General features: G+C 38.5%; 1 protein-coding gene across 1 annotated transcript; it reads left to right on the plus strand.

Moving 5' to 3' along the window:
- The first annotated feature begins 2,827 nt into the window (after positions 1 to 2,827).
- Positions 2,828 to 24,682, plus strand: LOC134813786 (uncharacterized). The gene is made up of 8 exons (XM_063821667.1): positions 2,828 to 6,534; positions 9,785 to 9,901; positions 20,280 to 20,315; positions 20,475 to 20,510; positions 20,678 to 20,779; positions 22,183 to 22,302; positions 22,552 to 22,651; positions 22,925 to 24,682. Exons 1-8 carry the CDS (start codon positions 6,385 to 6,387, stop codon positions 23,287 to 23,289), a joined length of 1,026 nt encoding a protein of 341 aa, XP_063677737.1. The 5' UTR covers positions 2,828 to 6,384; the 3' UTR covers positions 23,290 to 24,682.
- The last annotated feature ends 1,227 nt before the right edge of the window (positions 24,683 to 25,909 follow it).

The raw sequence follows: 25,909 nt of genomic DNA on the forward strand, positions 1-25,909 counted from the left end.
TGATCTATTAGTTCATTACAGCTCCTACGCTGGGCTCAGAATAAATGCAAAGAAGACCCAATGCATGGCTGTAAGCAAGTGCGCCTCCCAGCGACCTTTCATCAAGGATGATTGTATTGAGCTGTCGGTTGAGGGTGAACCCGTCGAGCAGGTTAGCAACTTTGTCTACCTGGGTGCAACTATCAGTGGGGATGGGACAATCAACAGAGACCTGGATGTCCGTATCCAGAAGGCTAATGGCGCCTTTCATCAGCTCTGGAACATTTGGAATAGCAGAACTATAAAGACTCCAACCAAGATCAGGATCTATAGGGCTGCTGTCCTCACCATCTTGTTGTATGGAGCTGAAGTCTGGAACACCACCAAAAAGCAGATGAAACGCTTCGAGGTTTTCCATCAAACCTCCTTGAGAAGGATCCTTAGGATTAAATGGTTCTTTCATGTGACCAACGAAGAAGTTCTTAGGAGGGCTGGCATCAAGTCAGTCGAGACTTTCATCAGTGCTGCCAGGCTACGTTGGTATGGACATGTAGTTAGAATGCCAGACTCTAGACTACCGAGGTTTCTGTTGAACTGGAAGCCAAATTATGGAAAGAGGTCAAGGGGCAGACCCCGTAAGAACTGGAAGTCCTGCGTACTCGAAGATGCTGCTAAGTTTACAGGTGTTGAAAACATCGACAACAACACGACAGAAGCTTTGGCTACCAACCGAGTACAGTGGAGACATATGTTACGCCGCCAACGCGATGTGTGTGATGCAGGCCACTCCAACGACTAGGAGGAGACCTTACCATGTAACATGTATGTATAGAACCATTTTAGAATGAAAATGACATAAGGTCAGCCAAGGTAAACGGATAAAGTAAGAGAGGTATACAGTTCTATACTATATCCTGATCCTGTTTAAATCTGGAGTAGAATTAGTATAAATTGAGCAAGCTACAATTAGACTGGTATAAATCCATTGAAGTGGCAATGTTAACGGATTTCAAAGAGCTGGAAGTCTTAGAAGACTACAGATTTATTAACTGAATGAAGCAGTGGAAAAATCAAATGAGAATTACTGACATCCTGCAAAATATCACACCCCTAGATTCTTTCTCACCCATGTGAATTATATCGGTGTCAGTATTTCAGAAAAAATTTAAAACCCCCACTCCCTATCGGATCCTGAAAGTAATGAACCCATACATGTCTTTAAGAGTCTTTAGTTTTGCTACATCACATTAGTAGACATGTAAGTTACAATCAACCAGGATTCCTACAGAGCAGGATAGGATCCCACTCTATTAAAAATCCTGCATCTGATAAAAATCCCTGTCAAGGCAATATTTCCAGTTCGGGCAAAATTCCTGCCACATCCAATCTCTGACAACTATTGCTCAAATCTCTGTGAAGCATTAAGCAAGTGTGTCCGATATCCAGCTAATAGGTTTGAACATTCTGGTGTTTTTTCAACCCCATTGATTTGAATTTCTGTTCAAACGAAAGAAGATTAATGAGGAAGATACGTCTTGAGTGATCATTCCATAGGATCACTCTTTACCAAAATGTACCTCTTCTCCAAATTCAGTGAAAAAATATATATATTTCAGTGAAATGAAGCAAAGTTGCTGAATAAATCAGAATATATTACGTTAGTGAAGAATAAAAGGAACTAAGACGACTCTAATATTAGGAAATCAAAATATTCTAAACAATAAAAAAAATAAAAATAAATAAATACGTAAAATAAAATAAAATAAAAAAAAAGGGGGGACCCCCAACCCATGTAGCTGAGACACCTCACAGCAAGTAGACCAAAGTGGCTCTTGCTTGTGAAGGGTGAATCAACTACCCGCCGAGGCGGTGGGTTGGGAGTCCCCCCTGGGATCATTTCGTCCGTAAAATTTTACACATTATAAAAGCTACAATAAATTATCTATAAAATTTACATAAACAAACTTAAGAGAGCTCAAAGCTCGTCTTCTGAGGAATGAGATTGAAGGATATGTCATCCAGTCCAAGGTGCTGGGCTTTTTGTCTTCCTCTGATTCCCCTGAGTGCTATGAGTGTGCTTCGTAGCAGATCAAACCTGAATCGTGTTCTGATGTGATTTTTGACCTGGCTCTTAGCTTCTTTATTGTGGTCAGCTATCCTTTCAGAAATACGATCTACAAACACAGTGCAGAGTGGGCCCATACCTCCGGATGTTGTAAAGACTAGTGGGACAAAGGACCCTTTCTCTGACTGAAGTACTCTCTCCTCATAGAGATCTTTCTTCTCTTTCTCATGCGCACTGTAGATTTTATCTAGTGGCTTAAATGTATTGGAGTCGCAATTAGGATGAGTGACCCTGATGTCAAAGAATGTTCTTTCGAATGGTGCATACAGTCCAACAGCTGCTATGTCCAGACGGGCTTCATCCTGGGTGTTGGTCTTCCTGGAGAATGAAGTTGGTTGGACAGGTAGGAGTGCAGGTTCTATCCTTACATCCTTACACTTTGCTTCTTGAAGGAAGAAAGCTACAGTGTCTCTAATGGCATTGTGGCGCATGCAAACGTATCCACCTAATTTACAATCAAGGGAGTGGTAGACACTGTTTGCATGTCCGCAAGCACATTTAGAGGGCACTCCTTGGATCTTCCATCCATAGCGTAGGCGTATGCTGTCTTGGAACTCTTGCTTGTTTAGAACATAGTTGAGGTCCTTTAGAGGTAATACTGAAAGCCATGTTGATGCTCCCTTCTCTCTTGCTTGGTTTAAGTGGTTCTTAAGAAGATGATCTGACCCATTATAAAGCATCTTGAACCTTTGTGGTAGAAACTCATCCTTCTGTTTTCTCAGTTCTTCTTTCTTTTCTTTCATCTTGCCCATATCCAGCTTGGTGATATCCTGGTCTTGTTGGTTGATTAAACTCACAAGATCTTTAGTGAGTGCCACTGAGAATGCATATTCACGAGATGATATCCTGACGGGATTGATGATACCTAGGCCTCCACATCGAACAGGGAGTTCAAGGATATCTCTTTCATGCTGGTTGACAGGGCGACCGAGGAGGGCTGGAATGAGCACATACATGATCTTGCTCTCTAGTGGGACAAAGTGCTCTCCAATGTCTGGTATAGTACGCATGTAGTATCTCCATCTGTGGCATATTCCTTTAGTAAAGGCCGAATAAGCCAACTTTGTGGTTCTTCCGTCGCTACATCTGCTAGTTGATCAATATCAACTATCCATTTTTCGACTTTTTCTCTGATGTACTCTTCCCTGAATTCTTTTGAGCCTACAACAGCACCAAGATGGCGTTCTCCGGATGTCGTGATCTTAACTCCCATGTGTTTAAATAGGGTTTCTGCTTCTATTAGCTCTTTGGGGTTTTTGACAATCAGAATTGTCTTTTTTGCGTTGGGGCGGTACCCATATCTTGGGCCTATTTCACAGAGTCTATTCCACCAATGGAGCAGTTGGATGAAGCTTCCACATGCAGAGCTGTCATCAGCATACCACACCATAGTTGCTTCTGCATATGCTTTGAGATCATCTATTATAGGTCTGGTGGCTATGGAATAAAATTGCATTGCTGCAACATCTCCTTGTGTGTTGCCTTCTTCACCCCAGATGAACTCCCCTGACTTTGAGCCGGAGATGAAGAGCTTTCTCTTTGCTTGGCAGAGGCGGCTATTGAGGGCGTCCAGGCGTCCATGGACGCCTTAAAATTATTATCTGGTGGCTGGTGCTTAAAATAGAAATAGTAATTAGTAATAGTGTTAGGAAATAACAAATCGCAATATAAAGGTCTTCATTTACTATCATACGTTTTAATGTAAGCGCACGCGTGATCTTCGTGAAATTTTGTGTTGTAGGGAGTCCAATCCTACCTCTGGACTACTCAGCCGCGCAGTTTTAACACATAGTTAATTGTAAACGTTACAAAGCACATCGTGTGCATCCCACTATAGGTAATCTATTATGATTTGCCTCGATTTGGGGGTCCAGGACCCTTTGCAATTTGACTGCTATATGATACTGCGCGGCTGAGATTGTACACGTGTGGACTGGTGTCCTGTTTCACCCATGTTATAAGTTTTTGTGTTTGTTTGCTGTCGCCTGTAAAGTGTTACACATTACATTTACAAGGCCCTGTGTGTAATGTAATCGGTAGTTTGGAGGGATCAGCTTGAGCCGGCTCCCAAGCCCCCCTCCCCCCCCCCCCCCCCCCAGTCCATCGATTGGACCCCCAACAAAACTGCCAGCCAGCTCCCACGAGCCGCCTCTGTTGCTTGGTAGGTATTTTTAAGGAACTGGTGAAACACAGGGCAGGTTGTTGCAACAGTATCAAGAGCCAGCTCTCGGTGTAAACTGTTAAACGCATTTAATGCATCAACTAGGAGAAGGCCTTGGCTGTTTTTGTTGGCAAAGTTCTCGGCCATTGAATGAACTGCGGCTTCTATACCTGACTCAATGCCACTGCAGGTTTGTAGGGATCCACTTGCCTCCTTAATGTGTTCTTTGATAGTTCTTGTTACTGTTTTTGTCATAATCCTTCGCAAGACTTCACCAATGCCGATAGGTCTGACTCCTGGTCGCTTGTCCAAGGGGATCAGTCTGCTTGCAAGAAGATCACTGAGCATGGTTGGTGCAATGGTTTCAGTGCATAATCTTTTAGTAACATCGGCTATGGCTTGAGCTAAGGTATCATTGCATTTTCCATAGCTCTTTGAGCATAGAATGTGTTTCCAACCGTCAGCATCAATGAGAGTGGGGCCTCCTGATCCATGGGTGTTCTTGGCAGCAGCTTTGATGGCTTCGCCGTCAATTTCTTCAAACAGTACAGGTTCTATATCAATTGTTGGATGTTTCTCTGGCCCATCACGCTTCGTTGCAGGAGGGTGTTTTTCTCGCAGCTGTTTGATTGTGTCATCATTAATAGGAAGAATGCCTGTTCTCTTCTCATTGTCTATTAGTCGTGTGGCTTCTTTTACTTTACCCTGGAGCATTCTCCGGCAGAACGCCTTCTTTTCATTGAAATCTTTAGTAACATTTATCTTCTGAAGGCGGCTCTGTATCATTCTACATTCTGACAACAGTCCTTCTATGTCTAAACAATAAATGGAGCTTAAAATCGTAAACTTTAATTCAATAAACTTTTCGGCACACTCCAATGTTTGAGGATTATCTAAATCATGGTGGACTCATACAATAATGGAGTATTTGTTGACTAGATTCATCTATTAAAATCATGGGCACACACCAGCCTCGAACTGAAAATCAGCAAACAAATGGAGTCCGACTAAACAGTTATAATAATAATTAATGTTATTTTTTATACACCACCAAAAGGTTACATAATTTTAATTTAACCCTTATGCTCAGCTGTAAATAATACTTAATTAACGAGAGCGTCCATCTTTGCCTTGGACGGAGGTGAAACAAGAAACTGTTAAGAAAACAGAAGTTTTAAATATTATCATTTATCAATACTTCCAACACTTGTCACTATTATGTAAAGAATTATTCGCTAATAAGTTAAATGTTAAATTCGCAGACCGAGGACTAATCCAAAAGTAAACAGCAAAATCCGTCGCTTGATACTGACAGACTAGCAATCATTAGCAATCTGCAATCATTACAGAATATTTCGATGAGACGAATAATTAGCCATGGTCCGGTTTAGGTAGCGCTCGACTTTGCCATGACTTTGCGACTCACTGCAAACAAAAAGCAATCGCGCGGCGCCAAAATGTGATTTATATTAGAAGTTTTCATCGCTCAAAATCAAAAAACATTTAAAAATATTTTGATAGCAGTTTTAATCATTTATACCACTTTTTAAATTATCGGTTTTTAGATTTACAAAATATTAAAATACATTTAACTATTTATTAAAAGTTAACATGTTTATGTAATTTTTTTAAAGTTTGTTTTTTTATTTGTATTTTGTAAACCTATTTACTTCGCAAAAATGTACGTCAAGTTTTAATTCATTTTCAATTTTAATTTGAACTCAGGATTTTTGAATTACAAGAGAAAATCCAATAATTTTTATTACGTTATAAATTTAACAATTCCAGATTAGACCACAGATTCCATATCGCAGACTCGCTATCGCGCCGCGCGCTTCGTTAACAATTGTCTCATTCACTATTTTCAGCGCTATATATTTTCGGCACTGGATAAAACTGCAAGTATTTTGCAGGTCGAGCGTGGCCTATTCTACAAACTCATGTTGCCGTAAGTTGATTGTGTTGCCATTTGCCTGCTCAGTTTAGTCTACCCACCGAAAATAAAACAGAATACTTGTAAAAATTAGATTGTTTTTGTTGGGTTGATGAGACGGGATTAGAGAACTTGGTTTGGCCCTGTTTAGCTAGTGCTTCTTAATTTGTGGAATTTGTTGGCTCTATGGACCATTATGGAAGTGGGTTGGTTGCTACCCTTCAGACGAGAAACCTGAGTCTGAACAATCTGAACAGTGTCTACGATATACATTCTCCCACCGAGTCCAACCCACAGTCACTTTACTTCAACCAGTCATCCCCTGATGTCATGCAGGTTTGCTCTTACGACTTTTTCTTCAAATTTTAGTAAATATGAATAATCTCAGAGATTGTCGATTTAACTAATTGAACAAGAAACTCCCTCATAAATTCCATCATTTCTTAAATATTCAGTCAAATTTACTTATACTTGTTAATGAGCCTATACCACTTTGGCATTTTAAAAACAAAACAGTTTGTCGATGACAGCAACTTGTTGATCCCAAAATCATGATCCCACCAATATACACTATATTGAATATATTAAATATTCAATATTAAATCCAGTGAACGGTCGCTATATTACTGTCTAGTACGGCACTTCTTCCTCTCAACAATAATAATAATAATACAGAGAATGTTACGAACTGTTAAAACAATTTTCAAAAATCTCTAAAATATTCAGTCAACATGAATTGTTTTCGGAAGCTCGTTCTACACATGATACAGTACATCACACGCATAGCAGATATTTCGTGTGGATTTTCCATTTTCAACTGAGAACAGTCGAGAGTCAGAGCGTCTGGTTGACTGTCAACAAACACTCTTAACAACACTTACAAGATCGTGTTTGACACCCGTTTGACAGTCATTTTGTACCGTTAAAGGCACTACTGCATGGAATTCCGCTCTATATTCACGGGCCAGGCCTCATATCAGTGCTAATTTCCATTATTTACCCTGACAATTGTTTCAACATACTCCGTGACTCCGCGTACCAAGATGTCCTAACTATCTCACATTAGTAAGTTTTATATTTTTTCTAGGGTAAAATAGTAACAATTTCTCAGCTAGTGTTGACTGATTCATAATTGCCGTCCAAGCATTCCGCACGAAAAAAAATCGTTTTATCCCACTACGATAGGCGATATAAGTCGTTATCAAGTAATCAGTAGGTTGCGTAATTAAATACTTTCTCGGAGAAGAAGAGAAAAATCCGGCCCAACTATCCAACATACAATAAAGTTCCCACAGAAAATATCCCTTTTTGGCTGACAGAAAGGAAAGCAACATGTGAACACATTCACCCTCCCATTGCATGAAACATGGACTGGATATATTTAAATTGAAGCATGGTATTGATGGTTAAAGTGTTAAGTGTAGACATACTTTAGTATATTCTCACATATTATGTCCACTGCACACATGCAGTCTAAATCAACACCTGCCCTAATTGCCAATCGCCGGATGTACATCTAGTGTTTTTTGTCATATAAAGTATATTTTTTAGAACATTTTTTTCTTCTTTTCTGAGAATTTTAAATGTTACGTCGCCGTAAGTAAAAGTTAAATTTGAGAGTAAGAAACGAAATATTCCCAAAATAAGTACAGCCAGGATATTTGCGTCACTCATGAAGGCTGTGCCAGATTTCCAAGTATAATAAATCACGAGGTCTGACTGTTAAAATTCATGATTTAATGTTCCAACATGAACTTTGTTGAGCTGCACGACTTAACGACTATTATCACTGAAGCTCTACTAGATAACAACTCACCCCAGACCGAATCACTTTTCACGCCTGCAAAGCAGGGAACTGAAACATTTAACATACTAAATCGATAAGTGGACCAGCAATAATATTCATCTGATAAATTCACAAAATAATACAAATTTATTTATTTTTATACGTCATCTCCTCGTTTTACTCTAGACCCCCTCCTCCCCCAATCTCATTTACATGAGGTAATTTTCTATCAACATTCTTGCTACCCCCCGTTTATTGGGAGCCATGGAACTAATAGCCCCATTAGGAAACATCGAACAAAGCCTGGAAATGTTAATGGTTGATTACGCAAGTGAAGTTTTATGCCCCAAGAACTAATAATCTGAACTCGTTTTCGTCTTAAATAAGAAGCACTAGAGTGCAATTGGAACAGACTTATTCTATTATTAGTCTATGGTAATATCGAACAACAATCCTTGACATCTATACATTTTGAATAATATGCAGTCTGCACGGTATATCGAAACTCTTGGTAAATCGATTTATATTGGTTAACACGTTACGCCAGTTATTGGGGAGAAATCGAGCACAGTTTTAATTAAAAACAGGATAATTAAAGAATATTTTTAAATAGAGGGCCTGGTTCATAATCCTGAATTTAATTCGGTAATAATCCGTAATAATATCCATGTTGAAGTAGATAAAGTGTATAACTATAGAAGATTCAGTATATAATAGTAGATATAGTAGATGCCATAATAAGCCCCGTGGTGGGTGTGCAAGGGCGTGGCCCGTAGTACCCGGATCTTCAGGGCTATTAATAGTAACACACTTGACCTCATTAATATTCCTTGTTAACCGGGCACTAATTGGGAAGTTACCATTAACATTCTGTGGGAAGTGTGGACAATGCGTTGTTCTGACCGTGCATCGGGGAGCCCTGGTGTGTTAGGTACTCAGAAGGGGATGACATGATGATAGCTCGTTGAAGACAGAGAGAGAGAGAGCTCGTTGAAAAGTCTCAGGAAAACTTTAGAGGAATTCTCATCTCGGTGACCTTATGTCTCTCAACAATTGATGAGAACGAGTAGAAGAGGGAGGAGGGCATTAGACCGACATCTCGGCACGTATTGGTGTCTTTGACAAAGGTTTTACCCCTGTCAAAGGGCAACTCTTTGTTAACTGTCAAAGACCAATGGTTGCGTGAATGTCGGGTCAATACCCGGCTGTCCGATATGTCTTTCTTTCCTGAACCATTTATTGACAGACGTTAGGTCCGCATCGATAACAATTACACAACATACTTAACTCATCTTCAATGGTTCAATCAGCAAAAGGAAGGGTTATCTTGATGAAAATGCGGGCTAACGTGTGAGCTTTCTTATTAAGCGTTTGACGAGAACTTTCTGATAAATTTCTAGCAAAATTAACATACATGACATAACTAAATCTAACCGAACTTAATCCTCTAAACAAATAAATTATAACCCACTTTAGTTCTCTAAACTAACCATGTTTTAACTAATAATAATATAATTCCAGCAAAATTCTCTAAACTAAGTACGTATTAACTGTGTTTTAATACTTTCAACACTACCATATTATAGCAAATAATTTGAGAACATAAATATAATAGAAGTTCCCCTTGGTCGCATGTACAGAATTATCAGAAGTTTTGAACTCTAAACATATGTGTTAACTAATATAATTCCAATATAAGTCCCCTAAACTAATCTTGTTTTAACTAATTCCAACCAAGTTAACTAATACAGCTCCCTAAACTAAGTATATATATATATTAACTAACCGTCTCTACTCCAGGGTTTATCACACAGTTCCATCTCCCCTCCACACGGTCTGTCCTACTCTCCTGCTGGACTGTCCTGTGCTCTCCAGAACCCGTCTCCTCCTTCCTCCCTCAGTCTCAACCATCTCATGGTGAGTCCTTATCGTTGCTAAGATACTGCATCTTGATTGGTTCGTTGCTATGATAGTGTACCTTGAGTGGTTTGTTACTGTCACGTGATTAGAGTAGTGGGTTGTTGTTCCAGTCATTGATCTGTGATTATATATGATAGGAACATCCACGTCCCTGGACTAAAAGCACAAATCATGTTCAAACCAAAAAAACAGAATATCCACATGCTATGTTTTAATTAAAACTGTTCTTAAACTAATTCCACGTTACCTTCCTATTCTTTAAAACTCATTCAAAAGGAATCCCAACCAAATGAATTCCACTCTCTCTCGCCAGTACGTACCTTACAAAGAGCGTCTAATACCGTGTATTTCCTACTTCTGACCCGTACTTAGTTGTGTGCTGCTTTAAAATGCCTTTGTGTAGTGTAAATAGACGTTTAATGTCCGCCATTATAACATTATATTGTATAATGTTATGTTTTATATACACAATTTAACTTGAGTTATAATATGTGTGCTGGATCATCCTCTGACTTCTTTCTTCCTGGGATTTTAATGTTGGACAGCTGGAGAGAGTTACGAAATGTTTGTGACATGACTTCGGCGGTGTTGTCAATCTTAATGTTAATGATCGACGATTAAAAGAGAGAAAAGTTGTTGAAAAGTTATACGATTTCTTAGGGTTAGAGGTGGTCGGTGGAACTATTGCTCGAGTCTAATCGACGTGTCAGTCCGAGTGTGTGATCCTTGATAACTTAGTCTGTGAATTGGAATTTGACAATTATACTGGAAATTTTGCATTTTTGACATGCTGAATTTCAAAAGCGTCGAAAGATTTTTCCATGTTCTTGACACTTTTGGCACCGCGAATTTTATAAAATATGTCATTAAAGTGTCTATGCGTTTTCGACGTTATGGATATTAAGCATACAAAAAGGAAGTTGTTCGTCATTTTTGAAAATTTAGGAGCTAATATTTGTGTGCTATCGGTGACACGCACCGTAGATTGCTTACATAATATGTAGTTGTACAAGGAAAAAACATATAATTTACCGCTGAATAAATTACGACTTATATCGGCTAAGCCATATGGTTAAGTTTGCTATGAAAAACATATTTAATCATGTACTTACTTACTTCATCTCATATGATTATGAAAGGAATAATGCGATATCAGAAACACTACTATCTAAAGAAAGTTAGAACAAGGTTACTTGTGCAAATGACGACAGGTTCTATAGATTTAGATTCTGATGGGGAAGTGAAACATATTTTTGCTGACACGTGACAGTAATTAGTCAATCAGCTTCTAGCATTGATCAATTAAATCTCAGAAGAATTGAGTTCAAAAGAACTCAATTAAAAACTCATATAAAAAAACTAATTCTTGATCGAAAATTACGTCAATTAATTTAATTTTCATTAGCTTTGGAATAAACTGATTTCAAATTTCACAACTAAAAACAATATATTCTGATTTCGTTTTTCCTGCCAATACATCATGTTTCGTTTAACAGGTATCTGGGATCAAGCTATTTAACGTTTTAAACATGTGTGATTATACATCTCAAACAAACCATACTGCTCCCCTTAAAATACTATTGTAGACAAAGCTCTGTCTTAGATACGAGATTTTTGGCTTCATAAATTCAGTAATACCGTCTGAAAAGCTCCGTAAGAAATATTGTTGATTTTCTACAGCTCCTGGTCCGGCCACAGATGCGCTCCCACTAGACTCTTTGATCTTTCTTTACAGCTGGAACCTGGTTCAAAAGTTATTAATAGTTGTAGACTTGTTTACGGTATATAAGTTAAACCTGCCCAAGCTAGAGAGCCATGGCAGGGCCAGCAAGCAAGGCCCGGACCAAAACACACTGAACCGACTGAGTATGGTGTTCAACCACTTAGATAAAGACAAGATTTTAGTCAGTTACAATATAAAGCCATTTAACGAAATCATCAATTTTTATTAGCAAAACTCAAACCGAAACTGGACAATTTCATAGGGAAAATTTATAAGTTCCTACTTCCTATACTTTCGTTACTTGTATTAGCTAATACCAAAACACCAAACAGACGTTTATAGTATATCTGAAAAAACATTATAGTTTTGAAGTTATGTTCAAGGAGATGATCACAATTTAATAGTTTAATCTGTGCAAAACTTTCGTTTGATCATTAAAGAAAAATATATTTGAAATTAAATTTAAGATTTAAATTACCTTATTCTTTGACGACAAACCAACATCAACCAGACATTGCAACAAATATTTATGTCTAGTTTACAAGTACTTACTTGTTGCACAAGTCACGCCGTATTCTGCAGATTTTAAACTTTTAGCTGGTATTTCTTCCTCCTTATCTAAAACAGGGAATACTACATTCCACAGGGAACGCATTCCACAGAATAGTTTTATATTTTACAGGCCCTATTTAGCTGTTTGGGTGTTCGGAGGCTGTGCAGCAAGATTTGTTGGGGGAGGTCCTTGGAGCTCAACACGGATATGTTGTCATGGCAATACAATTAAATTACCCACGTGACACTGAGAGCTTCCCATTGGTCCATTTGTTGTCACGTGACTCTTATCTTCCTCCACATTGGCCCATTTCCCGAGCTATATTTAACTTGTTGTGACACGTGCGCGCGTCTCACTGCACGAATTGGTCCCCTGCAGTGGTACCGACTGATCAGTGGTTACCTTCATCACGTGACACGCACGTGGGTGATCGTGTGACCTAATAGAAATGGTGAGGAGGAAATACAGTACTTGGTAGTGCGGAGAGGAGGGAACGTAGTAAAGTATCAACAATCAAAATATAATGTACCTTGGCTGCAGGCAGGTGGGTTCCAATTACGTAATAGTCAGGATATATAGCTCAGCCAGCGTAGGGTAGGGACTATATACAGATTACAGGTCCCGGGCTGGTTAATTAGGGACCACATACAGGCAAGTTGGGGTCTTATACAGGCCCGGCCCCGGGCGGTTAGACTAGTAGGACTGGGTAGGGACGGTGCACTTTCCTCGGTCTTGTAGGGTAGGTCTAGGGATGATCTAGTTCTCAATATTCCCCTCATTAGAAGTTTTATTAACAGAACAGGCTAGTTTCTGGCTAGACAACTTCGCAACAAAACTGGTAGTTACCTTTAAGTGAGTATACATTGTTTGGTTTAATTTCTAATTTCGGACAGTTACAAATTTTACGTGATATCAAATCCCATTAAACATAAACATTTTCCTTAGAAAACTTACAGGGTGGATCAGAAGTAACTGCCCACATGCAACCCTTTAATATAAATAACTCACGTCAGAATTGGACAACAATTTCAGAGAATATAGATATGGGCCAAACTTAGGTATCCTGAAAGTGTCGTAAAATTTCATTGATCAGAGAGGGTGTGGCACATACACATTTGGTCTGATAATTGAAGTGCTTTCCTAAAAGTTGGTTGCTTCCAATTTAGCCGAGTTATGACCATTTTAAGATCTTGCGGTTACGTGATCCAGGCACTTAATCAGTGATCTCTTCAAAGTTCAATCAATAAAATTCAATGGCCTGATTGGTTGGGGATTGCTTATAGTTTGACCCATCTCTATTATTTTGAACACAAGATCAAATGTTGAGTCTAAAAATTGTTCACGATTCCATCAAATAAACCTCCCAAGTATCCCTCGAATAAGAACATGAACAATTCCACGAACCGTCTTTTTTATTTCGTTCCATTTGACCGTTTTAAGTATTTTAGAATCGTCTGACCTTTCTAACGGGATATTTAAAACAAAACCAGTGGAGATATAATCATGCACGAATAAAACACCTACTTATTTATCGTGAATTTCGTAGAAAAATTGTAAACATAAAACTCGGTTGTCTACAGTTTAGTTCATTGCAAACCGAAAATTTAAGAAAATGGGGATTGGAAGAATATGAGTATAAACTATAAGATCTTCGAATAAAACCAGACAACTTAATAATAATGTTCGTTTATCATCAAAGTTTTCTGAGCACCGCGAGATATCAGACAGTTTACCAGTTACTGTTACAATGCACCCAGTTAACGGTATTGCTCCTACCGGTTTTATAAGTACAATTTTTCCTTTTATATTCAAGGACCTATTTATATTGGTATCATATTTATCCCGGTAAATGTTGGTTCTGGTGCAACCGAGCGCCGTTTTAGATTCTAGCTGTTATAACCTGAAGCAGATATTGAGGATTTTTACCAATAATACTGTGAAGTGTGAAACCACAAGCACTTTCGTCAAACATTGCTATGCTGCTGAGTTTGATGGATGGGAAGGTTTTAATACTAGCTAGGTTTTCAAAACGTTACCAAACGAGATCAGCCCACAAATTAAATTTCCCAACTTCAAATAGATACCAAGTTTCTCTTTCTAAATCAGCCTGATCACCTCAGTACAAACTTAAATTACCCACATATTTTCAGACACCACGCCTCACTATCACCAAGCACAGTACAGTCTCCCCACAAAAACGTTAGATACATCATGTCATACAATTTTTCCAAAAAATAATTTATAATTCTCATAACATTGCTGTGTATTTCTGACTTTTCCAGTGTCCAACTTTATTTTCGCGTCAAATCTTGCTTACCTATTGGTATGCAGCTAGATAAAAGTTGACAAGTATAAATAAATTTTGCTCATCGTGAGAGAGCTGTTGGAAAAGATTTTCCATGTTTTTCGTATTATATAAAGCTCGGAGAAAACATATTAAAGACAAGTATATTGTTGTGATTATAATTGTAGTTACGTAATCTCCATTATGATGAAGTAAGGGGAGGATGGTGTGAGACTAGATGGCGTATGTCAATGTTTTATGAAAAGTCAGGAGGTGTGGCCATGTCGAGTGCTTCAGTATCGGTTGATGATTTCAGTGATTAGACACGTGTTAATTGGTTAATCACGTGTGAATTTTTTGTTTCATAGAGACACATTAACAACACGTTCAAATGTGATCCGGTTGATTTTGGAGTATGGAAATTTTAATCGCAGTTGTTGAAGATCAGCATGATGTAATGTTTAAAAGCTTGCAGATTATTTTGTCTGTGATAGTCTGGCTATTCAAATGGCTAAATGCTTTTCGCGAACCAAAACTTTTCTTACGTAAACGATAAACACATTTAAATATAAAGATACTGCTAGAAGTAACAAATACTTGTATTGTGACATAAGTATCGGTGGTGGGGGCAAAGACATTTTATAGTTGACGGAGAAAATATACAAAATTGATAATATCAGCCGTGGCGTTTGAGAAAATATACAAAATGGATATCAGCCGTGGCGTTTGAGAAAATATACAAAATGGATATCAGCCGCGGCGTTTGATCTTATAAAAACGGATCTTTAAGGGTAAGCAAAACGTTTTGCATGCTTACCTTTCAACTAATGTTTACTTGCGTTTAGCCGTTCGTCGTATACTTTCAGGTAGTTTTACAGAAATACAAACCGTCCATTTCTAGTTAAAAGGATTATCTAGGTAAAGTGTTGCTGCTCCTACAATACTTCTACCATCTTCTGAGTCTAACTCTGAGAGTAATCTCGGCATTATGACCATTCATAATATTATTATATTATGAATATTCACTGTGGAGCACGTGCAATGTGCATCAATAACCAAATCGTATACCTTGCTAAAACTTGTTGTCAGCCATTTAAACGCCAAAACACAGCAAGTAATCCAGTTCTAAGGTCCCAGACATTGCATGAGTGACATCACATGCAGTTACAACCATGTTGTCTATTTCAATAACACAGCCATATTTTTAACTTTGTGGCCGTTGAACGTCGCTAAACGTCTTGAGAACAATCCTGCCATATACTTTCAGTAGTTCAATCGTCTTATTTATTTCAAACAACATGCAAAGTACACGGAGTAATTTCACAACAATCTGCCGACCTAGACTAGGTTTTACTCTACCACCGAACTGAACATGTCTCTAGCTCGCTCAAAGGACCCACTAGTCGGAACTACACCCACTAGTCGGAACTACACCACCCCACTGGTGCCGACCAGTGACCACCCGTTCAGCCCTTAATCCCACCGCTCTCATAAACTGCTGCGCGCAACACTGCACGTTTTACTCCATAACACGTTATCATTCATCGTCACACTCACACATTTCTCGAACTGCCAGATTTGAACGGAGCAGTTTAAGATGACCCTTGTGACTGTGCTTTATAGAAGTAAAGAGACACATCCCAGTATCACACCCTCAAACATCACACCCTCACAAACAATTCACACCTTTTTAGACATGGTTCTCAGTTATAACGTGTGATTTGTGCGAAACTGGGCTTGTTTCACACAAGTCACACTTAAGCTGAGTGTGTTGGGAATTCTTTTGGTTTAGTAATTGACACTAATGGTAGCATATACTCTTAAGTTAGGTCCAGAGACCACTGAAGACAAGTTGAAGGTAAGGTTCGCAGAAACCAAACTAATGCTGTCATGAGGTTACCCGGATTTAAGGTATAGGTCAGTTCTGTACTCGATTGATAGTATATAGACTGATTTGAATATGATGTTAATTGTTGTATAGTTTAGTGACCACAAGTGTACATATTGAACGGCAATTGGTCACTGGTCAGCGTGTGATGACCACAGATACGGATACGAATCAAGCCAAGTTGAAAACTGTTCAACATCTGCTTGTTAATTGTAGCCGTGCTTGTTAGAATATATTTTATCTGATCATGATTTATTCAATAAGATCGGCCTTAAGTGAAACCACCTATTTTTTGACTTATAACCCTTACTATTTTTACATTTATCAAAAAAATATTAAAAAACAACCCTGCAAGTTTCCACAGTACTAATTAAGTACTCCGTAAAAATCAACTTATCCTAATCTGTGTCGTCAGCATAATGTTTCTCTCGGAAAGTAGCCTTTTTTTAATTCAACCCCGCCAACAATTCTTTACAGTACTCACAAAAATTAACATGGTCTCTTAAATCTTTCCTCATAAGACAGCATAGCATTCAATCGTACAGTATATATTCAAAGGTGTATTACGAATCTACGATTTATTGTACTCAAAATGCTTAGGACTTTAATTCAAGGAAGTTCGGGAGGAGAAAGGCCATTGTATTGTTTAATTCCTCAATAAAGAGGCCTCGTTGTATTCTCCCTGATCAAGGATCACTCTAATCTTAAGGTTACTTAATTAAAGATCATAATGTTCATGAATATCTTGATTAGTAAGGCTGATGGGGTCTCTTTCAGGAGATCTGTGTCCGACATAAAGTTTTAATGACAGTAGACTGACTGCTCTGTAAGACATGTAATTTTACTAAATCTCAGCTGACCCGGGTTGGATTGCGGAGATGTCCAGAGCATTGATCTACCGTCTCTAAACATCTCAATATGGTTAAGAACAGGAGTAGAAACTGAACCGGGAATAGAAACAGAAATAGGACCAGAATTAATTTTGTTCAATCCGTTTTTCAATCTCCTTATTTATCGTAGTGGTTTGACTTTCATTTCCCAAAAAACAGTTTTGGAGAAAGTAAGGGTAGAGAGAATATATTCCCCTCTGTAGGTTTAATGCTTATAGATGAGCAAGCAAGCTTGTTACTTTCTTTCCTTGTACTATACTTCTACTGCTCCCTTGCTTTAAGGAAAAGAAGGAGTGCAATTATCCACCCTAACAACCTATCCGCATCACGTGACCAGCTCTCGTCCAATCAGAGCCGCGTGTTTAGGTCACGTGACAATATCCAGCCAATGAGCGCGCCCTGTTTCCTCCAATGAGTGGCGCGTGGAACATGACTTACTTCTAAGTAATGGGTATTTCCGTTAGGGACCAGGCAACAAGGGCGGTCCGTGGTAGTGTAAATGTACTATGTAATGGAGATACAGGTAACATTAGGTGCTCTTTTCGAGTGACACGTGATGAGTCATGTTATTAGGGTGACGATGTTATGATGTCATCACCCATTTCATCTCAATCGAACCGAGTCAAAAGCTAATCCCCCCTTGATGCTTGAGATCACCTTTTTAAACCATTGTTCTCGAAGGTCCCTGAAATTCTGAGACAGCTAACATTACTGCACACAGGATCTTGGGATTGAGCCTATGATGATCAGATGACCCTAACTACTCTCCTAGGTCCCGGGAACTTGTCTCTTTTATTCTTCTAAAGAATAGACTGAAGACTCGTCATATTTATCCTGGATCATTTCAATTGTCTAAACGGGACCAGTATCTAACCTCTTAAACCCGGGCCGGGGGGGCTTGTATTTAAACTAAATACAAGCCCCGTTTAGCTTTTAACCCTGGACGATTTAGGGGGTTGTATTTACTCATTTATATTAGGGGGTTGTATTTTCCCTTGTAAGATTAGGAGCTGGAATTATAATGTATTTAACCCTGGATGGGAAGGGGGAAATGTAGTAAAAGTACCCTCGTTAATTCCAGGTACTACGCATCCCCTAGCTCGATTCCAAAGTTAAGGACCCGGGCGAAATGACCGTGGAGCATAGGACCGTACTCCCAGACTCACAGTTAGACAGCTGCATTAAAACTGAGATCTGGGGTTAGGGAGATGTTGCCAGGGTTTAGGGAGAGCCTAGTTTAGGATTTAAGGTTAGGGAGTTGGCGTGGACATTTAGGGTTCACCTGAAACTGGGCCTGTAGTTAATTTTAGCCAGGCAAAGAGTAACGTGGATACCTGGCATGGAGTCATCAAATTGTATTTTGCAGTGCAAGAACTGCATAACTTGGACCGTTGCCCGCCAACCAGCACGCATTTTAGTCTCTGTTTACAGGAACACGTGCATAATTTATAAATCAAAAATCAGCATATTTCATCTTTAAAATCAGCATATTTCCCCTTATGACACTGCATATTATAAGGAAATAGGTTATGTAAGCATCAAGTATGTACTTTTCAAGCATTTACTACTTACTCAGCAAATAGCAATGGAAAGAATACCGGAATTGTACGAGGTAAGGATATGGGGTAATGAGAGCAGTTGCCCGAAACCTGGACTTAAAGTCCAAGCATACATTGCCACTCCAAGATCCCACACGTACGAACGATCTGATATTATCCCGGTACAGAGATAACACTTTGGAGGTGTTCCCTTAAGTACCTTGTCAAGTGTCAGTACTTATTGAGCACCCATTCTGTACCAACATAGAGTTGTTGAGTACCTGTTTGGTACCTACTTAACAGGTACCAGGTAGATCAATCCCTGTAAAAACACATCAAACATCACGTCCGTTTGGACTGTGTGTCAGCTGCAAGTGCAATATTCCCGTAGGTCTGTGTATTTAGAACCTATAATATGCGCACTTAATGTACCTTCTAACTGCCTACCCCTACAACTAACTCTCTTAATGAGCCTCAATTTCTGAGTTCCCTAGAGTTTTATAATCGTGGTCTTTGTGCTTTTATATCAGCAGCTCTATTTTATTTCTCTCTTTCTGAGTGATTTGCGCCAAAGTAGCTGCCTCTTCAATGTTTGACAGATTACGAAAAAATAACATAATTCCGCTAACCGTAATTCTATCGATAATATATATATATTACATATATCAATAGATAAAGGGATATCTGTCGCGATGACAGACCGCAGGTTTTTGTGTTCGGTTTTTGCTGAGTTCCTCGACATCAATTAACTAATTAATCAATTAATTAACTAGATGAGTCTGGGACAGGAGGTACCCCGCGAATTGTCATAAGTGATAAGTGTGTATGGTTGGTTCCAAAACCTTAACAATACAACTACTAAACATTATATCAATTAACGGATACTCCAGCGAAGACCTTTCGAGTTGTAACTGAACTGTTATATATTAACTGAACTATTATATATTGATATATTTAGTGTGTGTGTTAACTTTCCAAGTTTTTTCTACTGTGGATTACTTGAGGGTGATGTCATATTCAAACACTAAAGTTAGGGGTGTAAAACGTTCACACCTGATTTAAAAATCTGATCATTCAAAGAAGGTAATTTTTTAAAACTTAATTTGTTTCTATAAACCAGGAATGATCTCTTGTTCTCCTCATCTTCCAAGATACGTGCATATTTTATCAAGAATCACACCTAATTCTCGTGCTGCAATGAAAAGGAAAATCAGGCATATCAAGACACGTACACACGATATTAAACTAGCAATAAGTTTCCTTCTCATACATGTTCTTCAGCTCTAGTATGTCCCTTATTTCAGATGATGATATACAGCCAGTCCGTTATCCATTACCCGGTACCCTCTAACTTCTCCCCTTATTTAAGATAATACCGTCCAGCCAGTCCGTTACCCATTACCCGGTACCCTCTAACTTCTCCCCTTATTTAAGATAATACCGTCCAGCCAGTCCGTTACCCATTACCCGGTACCCTCTAACGTCACCCCTTATTTCAGATGATACCGTCCAGCCAGTCCGTTACCCATTACCCGGTACCCTCTAACGTCACCCCTTATTTCAGATGATAATATACAGCCAGTCCGTTACCCATTACCCGGTACCCTCTAACGTCACCCCTTATTTCAGATGATACCGTCCAGCCAGTCCGTTACCCGTTACCCGGTACCCTCTAACTTCACCCCTTATTTCAGATGATACCGTCCAGCCAGTCCGTTACCCGTTACCCGGTACCCTCTAACGTCACCCCTTATTTCAGATGATACCGTCCAGCCAGTCCGTTACCCATTACAATACCCGGTTCCCTCTAACGTCACCCCTTATTTCAGATGATACCGTCCAGCCAGTCCGTTACCCGTTACCCGGTTCCCTCGCTTCACGAGATGTCTCCTGAGAGGAACCACTATATGTTAACGCTAAACAGTACCATAGGATACTGAAAAGAAGACAGGCCAGAGCTAAACTGCAAGCTGACGGCAAGATACCCAAGATTCGAAAGGTAAGGCTCTTTGCTGTAAAAATTGTTTGAGTTTTCTGATTTTATTTTAAAATCATTAGAATTAAACCTCTGTAACGTGCGAATAACTTTTTTATCCAACTTATTCGGTTGACCATATGGGACTTAGGCTGTTCTCATTGTATTTGTTATTTGTTACACGTGACCAATATGCTATGATGATTTGCTACTGAGTTCATGGAGCGTGGAGCGTAGGTACGGCCATTCGCACCCACCGTATCCGTATTGTACCTCTGATGTGTCGCCCCTGGTCGTTGACACCATATTTGATTATTTGCAGTCCCCCTCTTCCTTTTTTACTAAAGCTTTACGATATTTTGCTTTATCAGCGAAAAAAAGTTGCTCAGTGATATTTCAATCGATTTCCTCGAAATCCTCAAAGTTTGACTACTACAGAGTTTTATAATTTATTGTTAACCTTTAGATGTCCGGTCAGGGACCGAGGTTTGGCGAACCAGGTCAAAGATATTGTTTCAATTTTGATCTTTTCGTAATTCTCGAGCGAGTGGTCAGCTCCAATCCCAGCACGAGTCTTTTGTCCACAAATTTTGTTTGATTTCTATTATATCGGAGCCCCTCGAGGTCCAAATAATTTAAATTTTTGTCGTCAAAAGGGATTCGATTTCTAATGGGAAGCTAAGTGACACACACGTGGCCGAGAAGCAAATTAACTTGCTTGGCAATAACCAATTTTAAAATAATGGGTTATGGTTTTGAGATGTCGTTATAACCATATCATCTCAAATTTAGGTTGAAGACTTTTTTTAGATTCAAAACCTTTAAAATCTGATGAGATTTAACTTGAGTTTTTAAATTAATATTTTACCTATAAGATTGAAGTTTTATCATTTACCTTATCGTGAACATAAAATGACACATAAATGAATATTATTTAAAAGGCAGTGGGCCATATTATACATATTTGAGGTGGTTCCACATCACAATAATTTTGTATGTATACAAAATTATTGTGATACTAGAAAACCCGTGGTCACAGGGGGAAAGCTAATAGTATTTTTTGTTAGTAAGTTTAAATCGCGTCAAAAAGTATTCATCCCACCGAAGATACAGCCGATTAAAATGTTGCTCGTACTAAAAACAACGTAATATCAACAAAACCGATAAAAATTACGTTAAAACAATCATTGCACGTGCACGTACGTGTAATAACCCTCGTTACCATGGTTACTTTGCAACCTTTTGCTTTTTACCTAATTTGCACGTGGGCGGTCGTACAGTGTACAAACATTGTACAAACAAAAAGAATTCTCTGAATTATAATATAGATATCACAATTGCACAATAAGATTTTAAGAATGTTGCTAATAGTACCTTAAAGTACGTAAATGTACCTTCAAGTACCTAAAAGTACCTTATCATTACAGAAGTACCTGCACGAATCACGGCACCTACACGCCTGCAGAAGAGTGAGAGGAGAGGGCGGGAGGTTCCAAAGTAAGGGTTCCAACAATAACGGCCAGGCTAGTCCTGAGATTAAGACTGAGGTTGGTACATTTAAATTTTTCATTATTTTTGTATTTATTTGTGTTCCTAATAATACTGGACACATATTATTATTTATTTTTAATAACGAATTATGAGTACATTAATGGACGCGTGCTGAAATCTAAACTGTGAATAATTGAAGTAAAATGAGATATAACTTGTATGTTTTTCAGCTGAATCTCACTTTTGAACCAGATAAGAATGAAGCTCTTGATATCATTGACTTTAACTTTGTAATTTTGATTCAGGAGATAAACTTGGATTTCCTGAGTTATACGAACTACAAACCAAACCCATCTCAAGCTATATCGAGCTCAACATTTTCAACAACGACCACCTCTACAAATGGTAAGCTATTAGTATTATGATCCAATTAATCAAGTTAATTGATTTTTAATGAATTTATTGTCTTAAGAAATATCCAGGCTCTCCATATAAATAATCCCAGTATATGACCCCACTTCCATACCTGTAACTATATTTGACCCCACTTTCATACCTGTAACTGTATATGACCCCACTTTCATACCTGTAACTATATTTGACCCCACTTTCATACCTGTAACTGTATATGACCCCACTTTCATACCTGTAACTATATTTGACCCCACTCTTCTCCAGGTCTTATACACACAGTTATACCACGACACGACAACTACTACCCAGCAGCCGCAGCGCACCCCAACACGCCGCACGTGCGCACGCCGCGCCACTCCAACTCTCACTCACCACCCTACGCCACCCACCCCTCTCCTCTCTCCTGCGAGGTTTCCTCCCTCCCCCTCACCATCGACAGTTTCACCAACTCCAACAATATTTCGAACACTTTGACCAGCCTCATCTCGGTGAAGCAGGAGAAGATTGATTGCGAGCTAGGTGAGATGTTGGGCGAAACAATGTTGGGAGGGAGGGGCCTGTTGGGGCCTCACGACCATCAGATGGTACATGGCCTCCAAAACCAGGGCATCCCCACTCATATCAGTTAGTGGGGTGTCACGTGGTGTTGTGTGACGTTACGTAGTGTTGTGTGACGTCACGTGGCGTTGTGTGACGTCACGTGGCGTTGTGTGACGTCACTTGCAGCGCAGTTGGTTATTTTATATTAGTCAATTTACACTCACGGATTACCATTTTGTTGTGTCCATTTTATGACTAAATTATTAGTGCGATGTCTCACAACATTTAAAAGACGATCGCTTTAAAAACCAAACCTTCTTTCTCGAGCCTATATTATATTCTATCACCGTTAAACACCGACTTTAGTGTGATGCGTGTCAATTGCTTAATTGCTAACTGAAATTTTTAGCATCATTTAAAGCAAGTTGACTATTTTTACGACTTTTAAATTCGTATCTCTAGCACATGAAGACAATAAGTATTGGTTTAACGATGTCTTAGATAAAACCTGGAAACTGTTTAATTGTTATTGGTTGTATTTGTATAGAGGTAAACGATGCAGCGTAAGATTTCCATAAATTCTTTTAACTTTTCCCATCATGCATTCCGCACGTATTTTGACAGAGATGTAGTTCATTTAAGAGTGACGGTTTTGACAGAAGTGCAAGTTGTTTTTTATAATAAAAATTTTAACTCTTAATACTATTTAGTGAGTTAGACACACACATATATTTATTGAGAGAGGTTTTTGTCAATGATTAAAACTATTTTTCTATAGTGCGAGGAGTCAAGATGCGGGACATATTAAATTTCATCTCTTTGTATTAATTGGATGACAGCAGCTCTGACACCTGCATTTGATTGGCCGTGCGTTTTGACGGTACAATACCAGTATGCATCGTCTAAACTCTAACTGCCGAGAGCATTATAAATTATAATCGCTGGTAATTCTGTTTGTCAGTCTATGCTGAGAGATAATAGGCGCTGAGTAATGTTTGTAACGATCACGAGATCGACCTTTTTATGTTTTATGTGGAGCATAAAATATGCAAGTTATGTAGAGCATAAAATATGTTAAATATGTTTCTATTATCATCGTGTAAATAAGATGTGCTATGTAAAATGTAAATAATCACCCTAAAAGTTTATTAATGATGCTTGTGTAAACCAATGGTTTAGGTGACTGCATATTGCATCCACAGCTTTTTTCGCCATGTTTTTCTAATTTTACCAGCAACTTGATGTTAACAAACATGTATCTAACTATGTTAGATACATGTTTGTTATGCTTTAGAGAATGCAACTATGTTAACAAGTATGTTCTCAAATATGCAAAATATGTTAACAACTATTTTCACAAATTTGAAAATATTTTGAAAACTTTGATAACTGTCCTTGTTTCTCGTCAGCCATGATAGCTTAAAAATTAATTTATATTTGTCGCCATTTTCGCAAATCTTTTACCAGTCACTTCATAACCATTGGTTAGAGCTTGTCTATTAACAGTGTATATGTGTTGACCTTGAATTTAAAAAGTATTTTGTGCTTTTTATTTTAAACAAAATGTGTCTGTCTTGACTTCTATTCGAAAACGTTCGTAATTAAATTTAAAAAGATAATTAAATTAAAAGATGAGCATAAATTATCTTACGAAGCAGAAACAATTCAACATTCCACAACTTTCATTATTTATAATTAACACGATCAGTTACAGCCACATATTCCATCACTTTACACAGTTCAAAGGTCACCATATTACTCCTTCATAAAAGTATTTAATTCCAAAAGTGATTTCCCCGTAGTGGTCTTGCTGCCGTTAGTTTCGAAATATTAAAACCACAATTGTCACACACTGTATAATATATAAATATATGTGTGCTGATACAGTACCAGGATGTTTTATATAATGTACATCTTGTATATGATGTTACGTGGTAAGATGTCACGTGTTGCAGATATGACTAATAACTACATAGATTTCTCACTTATAACTGTACAATAGGTCCTGCGCACCAAATACCATGCACTGGCCTTTTTTTATTTGCTTACTTGCTTTTTATCGATTTACATCACAGCATGTTGACTATAACTTCTAAAATCTGGAAAGACGACGATGACTTAAAATGCAGTACGCTAAAGTGACCAGCAAGCTAGTCAAGCAATATCGTCGTACTAAATCGGGACTGCAGGCTTATTAATGAAATGACAATTTCAGGCCACGAATAAACCATTTTCTGTTTTAAAGAAAGAAAACTCTGCTGTTCTTTATAAATGTGAGGAATGTAAAATATTTGGGATTATTGTATACAGAATCATGTTACTCAGCACTCATTTATTTACCACTATTTTTACCGCTATATATTTACAAGTTATTCACAATCTGGCTACAATGGTAAAATTATTACTGAAGATGTTGGCACCGGTCCTTCAGCAATCGCGATCAACCAATCACTTTCGAGTATTCCAGCTAAAAACCAATCAGCAGTCTCCCACAGGTCACGTGTGAGCAAATTGACCAATCACACGGCAGTGCCCTCCACAAAACGGATGTGCATCAATATAATTGCTATCCCTAATTGATGACCGAATTTTCTGCACGGTTATTCTACCGTGACGTCATTAAGTGTGTTCGTGACGTCATCAATGGTTCTGTGACCTCACCATGAGAACTGCCCGAGTAATTACTCCTCATCGAGCTGGACCAGGACA

This window comes from Bolinopsis microptera, chromosome 4 (assembly GCF_026151205.1).
Source record: "Bolinopsis microptera isolate Bmic1 chromosome 4, MBARI_Bmic_1.0, whole genome shotgun sequence".
NCBI classification, from domain to species: Eukaryota; Metazoa; Ctenophora; class Tentaculata; order Lobata; family Bolinopsidae; genus Bolinopsis; species Bolinopsis microptera.

What these genes read in the sequence shown, in the direction of transcription:
- LOC134813786 (XM_063821667.1), top strand. Translation starts at nt 6,385, where the DNA reads ATGGACCATTATGGAAGTGGGTTGGTTGCTACCCTTCAGACGAGAAAC. An exon ending in AGTCCGTTACCCATTACCCG is followed by an intron (nt 20,316 to 20,474) that starts GTACCCTCTAAC and finishes CCCTTATTTCAG; the next exon opens with ATGATACCGTCCAGCCAGTC. An exon ending in AGTCCGTTACCCGTTACCCG is followed by an intron (nt 20,511 to 20,677) that starts GTACCCTCTAAC and finishes GTCTCCTGAGAG; the next exon opens with GAACCACTATATGTTAACGC.